At 48.6% G+C, this 11,280-nt stretch overlaps 1 protein-coding gene across 5 annotated transcripts; it reads right to left on the minus strand.

The window, feature by feature from the left end:
• Positions 1-4,579: 4,579 nt before the first annotated feature.
• On the minus strand, positions 4,580-10,714 carry LOC139204273 (tumor necrosis factor receptor superfamily member 10B-like). 5 transcript variants are annotated; one of them, XM_070834265.1, is made up of 11 exons: positions 10,658-10,714; positions 9,571-9,781; positions 8,011-8,164; positions 7,737-7,865; positions 7,496-7,607; positions 7,288-7,391; positions 7,021-7,113; positions 6,440-6,480; positions 5,966-6,217; positions 5,621-5,657; positions 4,580-5,408 (listed from the first exon to the last, which is right to left on the minus strand). In XM_070834265.1, the coding sequence occupies exons 2-11, from the start codon at positions 9,592-9,594 to the stop codon at positions 5,116-5,118; spliced, it is 1,239 nt and encodes a 412-aa protein (XP_070690366.1). In that variant the 5' UTR covers positions 9,595-9,781; positions 10,658-10,714; the 3' UTR covers positions 4,580-5,115. The 5 variants fall into 5 exon arrangements, with proteins under 5 accessions (XP_070690366.1, XP_070690365.1, XP_070690364.1 ...); XM_070834264.1 differs by having other exon boundaries at positions 7,021-7,116; positions 7,300-7,391; positions 9,562-9,781; positions 10,658-10,713; XM_070834263.1 differs by having other exon boundaries at positions 9,562-9,781; positions 10,658-10,713.
• Positions 10,715-11,280: the final 566 nt, after the last annotated feature.

Here is an 11,280-nt window from a genome sequence, read left to right on the forward strand (position 1 = left end):
AATAAATAAATATCATATTAAAATGTGTCCAAATTGTTCTACATTTTCTGTCGCTCATGTTTCTCACCTGTCCTGCCTGCAGTCTGACTTGTAGCGGTGCTCTCTCTCGCTCTCATCTCTCCCCCTCACTCCAGTTTGTGTGCTCACTGAGCTCCCCCCCCCCACTGCTCAGTTTGGACACACAGACACCACCACACATCTTGACCAATCACGTGCAGCTTTAACAGGAAAAGCCGGCTCCCAATCAGGAGGTCCTGTGGTTCACTTCAAAGAGCTGGCTCTAAGAACAGGATCGTTCGCGACCGACACATCACTAAATGTCTGGTCTCTGGGGTGGTGTGTTTGCATGTGCGTGTGTGGGTATGATATTACAAATGTACTTAAAATCAGCATTATGGATAGTCAGCTACTTAATAACTGACTGTGTTATCTTTAATATTACCGATTAAATGCATTTTTCTAGTCTCAGCTCAGTCTGTTTTTTTGGCCTCACATGTTACTCTGTGCTGTGTTACTCTGTGCTGTAACACTCTGCTGTGTTACTCTGGAGAGCTCCAGGCTTTTGTCAGGAGATATCTGAGCTTTATTTCCTGTCTTCCTCATTGCTCTGTCCCCTGCTGTTTTCTGACGCCAGGCTCGGTATGGGCCGGGTCTCCAGGGTCAAATAAGTCCTGTAAAAGCTCTCGAAGTCACAATAAACTTTTGATAAGACAAGACCAAGACTGAGGTTTGCAATGCTCACAATGACGACTGATTTTCAGCAGGTAACATTGACCATATTCACCATCTTAGTTTAGCTTAACTGCTAGCACCTAATTAACACCGGACGTCAAGTATGGCTGAGGCTGAGGAATGGCACTATTTTCTCAGGCATGTAGCCAAAAGCTGAAGCCAATAGTTTTTAAACCATTTCAGTCAAAATCTCAGATGTCAACCTGAAGGGGACGTTACAGGAAAAGCCAGGGCGTCGCCAAACTGACGGACGTTATCCTCTGGGGATCATGAATTTCTATAGTTAACCAATAATAAATCAAACCGCACTATTCCAGAGCCAGTCCCCCAAGCATCTCTCTGGAAAAGTGATGGGAAATACTTTAAAGCCACACATCTTGGTCAAGTGATGTTTTGACAAATGTCAACCATTACCCATTGTGTCTATTTTAGTCTGTTTTAGTCCGTACTGTGAAGGGACAGACTATGAATGGTATCACTGAGGGCTCTTTGAACGTCCAGGCACTGGGTTGCTGGATGCCTAAAGGTTCAGTGCAGAACTGGGTTTGCTTCTCTTCGGTTCCTGTGCTGAATCATGCTCTGGCTTCATTTTTTCAGCTAGCTGATAACCAAATGTTGTTTTTGTCTGTGACTGCACGCCTTGTCAGCAAGTCTGAACTGCCGACTTACACGCCACCAGACTCCTGGTAAGACCTCCTCACAGATATAGTGTTGCAATTAAGATCCCGGCTAGGAATCCCACTGAGACCGGCTGCAGAATAAGTGGAATGAACAATTCTTTTCTGAAGCAAATGAAAGAGTCAAGACTAAAATCTGAGATGCGGCACTGATATACAGCATGGAGCCAATGTGCTGGCAGTGAATAGAAGGCTGACTTAGTGAATCAGAAATTACCCATCTTCATTCTGTCACAGTAACCGTTTCTACCTCATACAATTATTCTCTGTGGACTTGTATATCAGTATAACAAGTTCAGATTGGAGGCCAGGGCACATCTCCCTGTGTTTCCAGCAAAGGAGGCAGTAGGCTGTATTTTCCACCCACTCCTGCACCCTCATATTTTCGAGCTGAATTTTATGTCTGTTGTCCTTCAAGTTCTGCAGAATAGCCTGAAGGCCAAAAAAAAAATAGCACTGAATGGCTTTTTATTCCCGTCTCGACACTGATTAACAGAGCTCTTGGTGTGAAGACTGGCAAACCGTTTTCGGCTTGAATGAGTGATCATCATCCTCAAAATCAGGCCCTATTCATTCAAAATTGCACATAAGAAGTACCCAGAATCCTTTTGGAGCAGCATACATGGATGTGAGGGGAACTGTGAGAGCTAATTTTGGAAGAAATCTAATGTAATATTCTTGCATGAGGTAGGTACAATGGTCATGAAAATGTGATTGCAAATGGAAGGGATGCTAACTGAACTGCTGTACTGCATATTGTGTTGCGGCAATGAGTAGCAACCCAAGAGGCTTTCTACAAAGGGAGGCCATAGTAATATCGACACTGGATGTCAATGTGATCCCAGTGGTTGTTTGGTTTCAACATCACACACACACACACAAGAGGTTTTGGGTCTCTGCCTTCAGCTCTGTGAAGTCCTTGGCAGCCATGGACAGCCAGTGGGGGCTGTTATCCCAGAATGGGAATTAATTCTCTGGAGTGGCAGCTGGGCTTCTTAGGGTCTCACCAATAATCACAGGAAACTGCAGTCAAATTGTAAAATAGGGAACGAAGATGCTCAAGGAGGCAAAAAGTGGAATGAGTTGTTGAAGTCTGACAAAATCCGATTTTAAAGCTGCAGTAATTGATTTGTTTGGCCACCTAGGGGCAACACTGGCATATTAAAGGTCCGACTATGAAGACATAAGGCTAAAACAAGTTGTAAAATAACCTATAATTCTGTATTATTCTGTACATGGCACCAAAAGAAAACGAATGGTCATGATGACCCTCTGACAAACAGCTGCTTATTTACACACAAAGCAGATACAGAGCAGTGTTCGTGTGGAGTCGTGTCTGTGTTCCCTGATGAATGTCAGTCCAGCCTTGTCTTTCCATTAGCTCTGTGTTTGGTCTCCACCACCCCCTGAGGGACACATTTGGCCGTTTAGCTGCTAAATGCTCCTCTGTGTTCACCAGTTAATGCTCTATGGGTTGGTCACTACCAGCGTCGCACCGCCATCACACCGAACACTCTGATCCATTAAGATAAAAATATACATTTGAACAGATGCCTGGCTGTTGCAGCAGCGCACAGAAAGGTTGAATCCAAACTAAAAGGTTGGTTCATCTCCATTACAAAAGACGGAGTTGGTTTTATTTGTCCAGGCTTTGTGACTTTGAGGGGGTCAACAGAAGTGTGTTGCTCAGAGCCCTGAAAATCCACGGCCCTCACAGTGGGCTGTTTTTGTTGGGACTACTTTCTACAGAGTAAATTGTTAAATGAAAACTTGCTGACAGCATGTGACTAAATAACCTAACACTAACTTTCTCTGAATCACATCTCACATAACCTCAGTAGTCAGTGGCTGGAGCTGGTGCAGGTGAGACCGTGTGGTTCGAGTGTGGAGGCTTTGACAAGATGCTCTCTGGCCTCACAGGTGAATGTCTTCCTCGATCCTGTGCTGCTGTCAGTGACAGACGCCCACCATATCAGAGGAAAACACGAAAATATCTTCTCTCATAATTTGTGCAACCTCGCCCTTTAAAATTGACAACAACAAAACAGAATGTGAATAATTGTGGTAACTTTACACCAGTGAGAATTTACCAGTCCTTAAGGTACAGCGGGGTGGACACGTGGACCAACACCGAGGATGACTTATTCCGGCTGGATTAGGTACGATGAAAGAAAACAGCCCAGGCCTTCTGCAGAGGGATATCTGGGAAAACAGCATCACCTCTCAGGCATCTCACACTTCCTTGCAGTCACAGTCTCTGCTTTACTTTCCGGTGCAGAGTCAGACAGGTTTTTTTGTGTCTGTGAGATGTCTTTGTCTCGGAGCGTAGCTCAGCAGAGGTCCATGTTTTCTCACTGGGCTTTGCTTGTGGTTTGCCTATCGGTGGGGAACTCCAATGGAGTCGTTGAAATAACATCAGTGTTATTCACCTGCTTTTGGCTATATTACGTGCCAACCCAGTCTCACTCAAGTTCATGAAATTGTCATGAAATTCCATCTATTGATTTTCCTTTTTTGTGTGTCCCTGAGCACGATTCTCAAACTAATGTATTTCTGTGGGATTATTTTTTCCTGTCTATATCACGTTTTTTCCTAACCTAAAGAACTCATAGTACCGTACTACGCCACTAGAGCACTGTGCTCCCAGACTGCAGGCCTACTGGTGGTTCCGAAAGTCCTCTAAAGTAGCGATGGAGCCAGAGCTTTCAGCTCTCAGGCTCCTCTCCTGTGGAACCTCCTTCCAGTCTGGGTTCGGGGGGCAGACACCCTCGTGCCGTCAGAGTGGTAAATCGGCCGGCACACTGGACGGCCGCAACAGAATGTTTGATATCGTTCTCTGTGAGCATTAGTTTGATGCACGAGAACCAGAAAGCTGATTCGTGACAGCAGAGGAATCATTTAGCCGTTAACGTTTCCGCAACTCCTTCATCGGCCGTGGCTCAGAGGTAGAGTGGGTCGTCCGTCTATCGGAAGGTCGCTGGTTCGATCCCCGGGTCCTATGAGTCAGCGTGTCCTCGGGCAAGACACTGAAGCAGCTTCAGTGTGTGAAAGAACAGTCTCCTCCAACTGAGATTCCTCCTGTGTGAATGAGGATGTGATGTAAAAGTGCTTTGTGTGGTCGAAATGACTAGAAAGGCGCTGTACAAATAGAGCATTTAACATTTTACCATTTATTAAATCTTTGAGTACACACCATAGGGCTGGAGGACAAAGAAATAAACAATCCATGGGAAACAATCTTTGGACATGTTGAATACAAGACAGCAAACACTTTGATTTATGTCCTTCAGCTCCACATGAAGCATTTAATGACAGTTTCAGTAAAACAAAGTTCAAGGTGTCACTTTGGACTGGACTAAGCCAGGTCTGACTGGACCAGAGCCTCCATCTCCCCATCAGAGCTGCACACTCCAGCGTGACTGAAGCACAGGCAGCCTCAGTAGAACAGGCCCTGTGTCAGCACACCAGACGGCCTGGAGGCAGAAGCACAGGCTTCTTCACAAGCAACACAGACCTGCCACCACCCATGATGCTCACGAGTCTGCAGCACTCATGCTCTCTGATCTGGGACCTCTTTACTATGCTGAGGACCACTAAGGGCAGTAGCCTGGTAGTACCAGTACTGGATGGCGCACAAGCATTCAGCAACACGTGGTCTTAAGACTGCACGTCGTCAGAGGACTCGTCTGAAGACAGGCCATCTCTCCTAATCGTCACAGCAGAAGTACTGACCGCTGTGAACAGCACTCTCCTTGATAGTCTCAGCTGTTCGCCTCTGGTTCAGATCAAGCAGTGCTTTCAGCAGGTCATTTAAGCTGGCATCTCTGCCCTCTTTCTCCACCCAAATGTTCAGCAGTTCATGGATCCTGTCTTCAAAGGGAAGGGGATCTTTGCTTTTGATCACATTGTCGCTGATCCCAAGGTGACGGAAGAATCGCTTGTAGATGTCGACGTCTGTTTCTTCAAAGTACTCGAAGCATTTCCTCAGAGACTCTACACCTGCAAGCAAAGAAAGAGCTTCGTTCAAGCACCCTGACCTTAGTCATGGAGTAACAGCGTTCATTATGAACATGAACAACTGGATCACAAAGCAGGGCCGCATCAACACAAGTGTGTCGTCATGAGGAAGTGAGCCCTCAATGTCCACTGCGGCTTTAACACCAGCGTACCAGGGTGACATAAGGAGAAGGAATGACATAAAAACACATTACCATTCACAGGAACAAGCTTGGGAAAGGGCTCATCTTCCTAAACGACAAGAGAGAGAAACAATCATTATGTTTCAGGTCGCTGCCGTACTCATCCCCCCCCACACAACTACGAACTGACATCACAAGGTAAACACAGTCAGTGGCCGTCATTAGATGTGAAATCCAAGTCAGTGCTGGTGGAGCGCTGTGGTCTTTCAACAGCTCTCAGTGGTTGTCAAGTAAGAGTCAAAGTGAGGAAAGCGGAGGAGGAGCATGGAACACCAGGGAAGCCAGAGCCTAGCTGAGACGGGGTTGGGGGGGGTAGTAGGCAAGGATGGAAGCAAGGGTGAACAAAAGGGTTCTCACCCTCCTGCTGGGGGCCACAGGGCTGGCTCGGGGGGGAGATGCGGGGAAGGCAGAGCAGGGCGGGCCAGTTAGGCTGTGCTGGGAGTTACTGGCTGAGCTGTTGAGGCTTTGGCAGAGCCCTTTACACTCGTCCTCCGTACCAGCGGATGGTTTGGCTCTCACCAGTAGCTGGGACAAGATGAGACTGGGGCGGCCTGACACTTGGGGCTCTCCGTCCTTCTTTCCCTCAGTGGGACAGTGATCGCTGGAACGCTGGGGGGGGGGGGGGGGGGACGAGTGACATGTTCAGACAGACATCCTTCATGTCCCTCTGAGGACACGTTCATTTGAAAAACACCTGCTGTGTTCATCTGCGTGTGACAAATTCTCTCCATAAATCGGAGCCGGCTGGAGTCTCTGCAGTCAGCTCTCTGTACGGCTCTGCGCTTGTTTAATTAATCCTACAGTCATGTCAAAAGAATTACTCTGACTCACCTGTCCAGCTTTCACACCGCCTCGTCGACCTCTCCGAGAACCTGAACAAAGCATGTGAGCAGAGCATTAGGAAGAAACTCCCCAGACTACTGCAGCAGCATTCTTTACAGCACATCATCCAAACTCCTCAATAAGATCCAGGACATCAAAACTGTGCTGCCAGCTTGCTCACCCACGCCCACACCACCATTGTCTTCCACAACCTCCATCAGCTCCCCATCCCACAACGGACCCAATTTAAAATCCTTCTGCTCACTCACAAAGCTCTCCACAACCAGACCCCCTCCTACCTCACTGACCTGCTCCACCACCACACTCCTGTGTCCCCCCCCCCCACTCAGGACCAAGCACCAGACTTGGGGTGACAGAGCCTTTTCCATTGCTGCTCCCAGCTTTGTCAGGGAGACAAACTATTTCATCTGAGACCACTGAAACTCCACATAGACAACAGGCGTGTAATGTTCATCAGTGTTTGGATGAGAACCTTCCCAACATCAGCTGAACAGCTTGTTAATGGTTGTCTCAGTGCCCCCCAGGACGAGGACTTGAGAGGTTGTCCAGCCAGTGTGTGCTTACTGTACCTGCCTCTGTCCGGCATCTCCACAGGACGACCCCCACGATGATCACCACGACAGCAAACAGCGACAACACAAGTGGTACAACCACCGAGGCTGCTGCTTAAACACACAAACACACACACAGCCATCAGAACCATGACGCAGTACCAGTGTGGAGGTCACAGCCTCAGTCAGGTTTGCTCCAACATCACATTCATGTCCAGTCATAGCAGGACACTTTGGGCTGGACATGGAAGAAGAGGCCCCCATGAAGACCACTTCAGATCTCACCGAGACGGGTACCTGAGGGGGAGGCAGGGCGGGGCTGGACCTTCTTGCACTGTGTGTTGGCAGTGGAGGTGCAGTTCCTCACTATCTTCTCATCCGGCTCACACCTGGTGAGGGGGCAGGCAGAGAGAAGGGAAACGGGGCATAAACAGGGGTCATCCTCTCCCCATCCATGCTGAAGGAGCCAGGCATCAGGGGTGCACAGACTCACCTTGAACACCTCTTGCACACCTCACACGGCTGGTCAGGAGCACAGAATCTCCCTGGTCTGCACCGACACTCCGTGTTGTGAGTGTGCGTGCACGCCCTCACCATTTCCTCGTCTGAGAGGGCAACATGGAAAGGCCTTGTTAAGTCTCACTTTGTGCTTGGAGCTCTCTGAAAAGGTTCAGTATTGATTTTTCTTCTACAGTCAGTCCGATCGATGGCGTGAAGCCGCCAAACAGAATTACCTGAGCGACACTGTGTGCACTTGAAACACTGCCTCAGTCCGCCGGCGTGCTCAGCGTACGTCCCGTAGTCGCATTCCTCACACTGCCCCTTCTCTCCTGCCCTGGTGCAAGGCGACATCACACGTGTACCTGACACACACACACACACACACACTTTTCTTTATCACATCATTTCTTTATACAGCTACATAACTGAACCTCTGGCTCAGGATGGGGCTCAGCCGCCATCAGGGGTCTGCAGGCAGGACTCTGTGGACTGAACCAGGTGGCTCACCGGCTGGACAGTTCAAACAGCACATGTGGCCGTTGTGGTACTCCAGGCCATCTCTGCAGTGGACGTTCCACCTCATCCAGCTGCCTCCTTGATCCAGACCAGGCCTCGGAAACGCCCCAGTGGACGTGGTATGACAGATCAGTAGAAGAGAAACCTTTGGAAAAAAGTTCAAATGTTAAACGCAGATAACACGGCTAGTGTTCACTCCCTTCTTCAGCTTTACAAGTGGTTTCACTGACCAGTGGGATGAAGTAATTAACCAGCTAGTGGACTGACAGACAGTTAGTCCAATCAGTCAGAATAACTGATCATGTAGTGGCTTTTTCAGCAAGGATACCTCAGATTTAGTGGCTCCAGCTCTAAACATTTAAACAGGTCAACTTCTGCTCTGGTAAATTAAAATGGCAATTTTAAAAACCTCTAACGTTTTACAGACCAGTCGTTTAATGAAGACAAATACTAACGGACTGATGAATATCATCAGTTGTAGCTCTGACTTTGAGAATCAACTAACTTGGAGCATACATGCCAGACACACTGTGGTTCAGACCAGCTGATTATCTTTGGATAAACACCTAATGGAGAGAGCACTGAGCAGACTCGCTCACTCTTCATCTGCCCCCTGGCTGGGGCCAACCCCCCTGTGACATCCCAACAGTACAGAAGAACAGCGCACAGAAAGGCCCCACCGTTTCAAATCATGTCCATGTTGACTTGGTTTTTCTCCGGCTGACTGTGTTTCTGTCACTCATACTGTGTCTGAAGACAGCCCCCCCCCCGTCTTGGAAACACATCAGCTCCTCTCACAGGAAATGATGCTTTTACCAGGAACACTTATCTAAAGTTTAGAACGCTCCACACAAAGAAAGGAAAATAACTCATTTCTTCCTCATGATGCAACACTTCATAACGATTGATGACCGTACCTCTGATCACGTCGGGGGGGCATCTTAAACTCACAGGCCTCAGAAACCGGATGAGACCAAATACAGTGAGCCAGAAACCAGGCTCATCGAGTTTAGCTACACTTTTTATTTGTCAACAGTATCCAGGTGTGCTGCCCTACACAGTGACATCACAGCAGGCACACACACACAGACACACACACACACACACACACTTCATGAGATGTAATAATGACCTAAATCATGTTCAGACCTGATCTGGTACTGAGTGACAAATGAAACCAACCTCCATTCAGATCTATTCAGACCCTGGACTTTTTGGACTGACTCACACTTCAATCTCTCTGGCACATGGAGAGGGGGGGGGGGGGGGGGGGGGGGTAACAACACAGCCACTCTGTCAAGCCAAAGAGGAATTTCACACCTGGGGGGGGGGGGGGGGCGCGCGCTTCCCCTCACCAGTTACTCTTCAAGTCTGACTCTACCTGGATACACTCCCCACCTCAGAGGCTCCTCACCCCGCCCGGGCGACGACGACGACACGGGCCCGGAAGTGAGAACTTAGAGAACTGACTGACAGACAGACGGACAGAAACAGACCGAAAGACAGAAACAGACAGACAAAAAGACCGACAGACAGACTCACCAGACTCACCAGACTCCGCCAGTTCGTGGCCATGCTGTGGCAGGGCCGTTCTCCTCCTCACGCTCTCCTCTCACACTCTCTCTCTCACTCTCTCTCTCTCTCCGGCTGATCTTAGTGCCCTCACAGTGTCTCGTGCTCTGTCCCCACCGCCGGCAGGTGTGAGCTCTTCAGGGTAACGGCGTGACGTACGAGGAGGGGCGTGGTCCCCCAGCTCACGCGCCTTAGGAAGAGAGTGAACCCAGCCCGGGAAAAAGTACACAGGGACTACTTCAGACTGTGTACTGGTGCTACTGCATGTACTGCTGCTAGTACTTTAAGTACTGCTGCTAGTACTTTAAGTACTGCTGGTGCTACTGCATGCACTGCTGCTAGTACTTTAAGTACTGCTGCTAGTACTTTAAGTACTGCTGGTGCTACTGCATGCACTGCTGCTAGTACTTTAAATACTGCTACTGCTACTGCATGTACTGCTGCTAGTACTTTAAGTACTGCTGGTGCTACTGCATGTACTGCTGCTAGTACTTTAAGTACTGCTGCTAGTACTTTAAGTACTGCTGGTGCTACTGCATGCACTGCTGCTAGTACTTTAAGTACTGCTGCTAGTACTTTAAGTACTGCTGGTGCTACTGCATGCACTGCTGCTAGTACTTTAAATACTGCTACTGCTACTGCATGTACTGCTGCTAGTACTTTAAGTACTGCTGGTGCTACTGCATGTACTGCTGCTAGTACTTTAAGTACTGCTGGTGCTACTGCATGCACTGCTGCAAGTACTTTAAGTACTGCTACTGCATGTACTGCTGCTAGTACTTTAAGTACTGCTACTGCGTGTACTGCTGGTAGTACTTTAAGTACTGCTACTGCTACTGCATGTACTGCTGCAAGTACTTTAAGTACTGCTGGTGTTACTGCATGCACTGCTGCTAGTACTTTAAGTACTGCTACTGCTACTGCATGTACTGCTGCTAGTACTTTAAGTACTGCTACTGCGTGTACTGCTGGTAGGAAAATGTACTTAAAGTTTCACAAGTATTCAAAGTACAAAAACTTTATAGTTGTACTGAAATTCAGTGCAGGAGTAAATGTACTCAGTTACCTGAGAATACTGGACTGGGGATGAATGGATGTGACTGTTTGCAGGTCCTGAGGGAGAGTGAAGCCTGCCGCAGTGGCACCCTGATGTCCCGGAAGGTTAGCAGGAGGGTGGGGGGGTCAGACAGCAGCCTGCAGGGGTCCTGCAGTGGGCGGATTCTCATCGCTCGGGCCAGCTTTGTGTTTCTGTTGACTTTTTATTGACTGCCCTGTGAGGTTAAAGAAGTTTCTAGGGAGCGAGGGCCGTTGTTGGGACTGTTGCTGATGGGGGGGCACACACACATTTTACTGTACACTGCACTTTACCACATGACAGCTCATTACCAGGATATACATATGTGAAGGCTCAGACTCAGTCAATCAGTCAGTCAGTCAGTCTTTATTGATGTAGTGTCAAACTCCTTTAGAGAATTCAGAGTGAAGGAGGTGCCCAGGCTCAGTCACAGCAGTCACAGCTCAGAGGCAGTAACTGTGTTCTCCTGCTCTTTTCATCAGTAGCCACCAAGCTAACTCACCCAGCCGGCCTCAGCAGTGGCAGTGCTCACCTCCACCTGGCTGACCACCAGCAGGGCGTGGAGGGAGGCGGGTGAGGTGTGTGCAAGCACCAGCTTAGTAGGAGCGAACTGG

Source organism: Pempheris klunzingeri, chromosome 7 (assembly GCF_042242105.1).
Source record: "Pempheris klunzingeri isolate RE-2024b chromosome 7, fPemKlu1.hap1, whole genome shotgun sequence".
NCBI lineage: Eukaryota > Metazoa > Chordata > Actinopteri > Acropomatiformes > Pempheridae > Pempheris > Pempheris klunzingeri.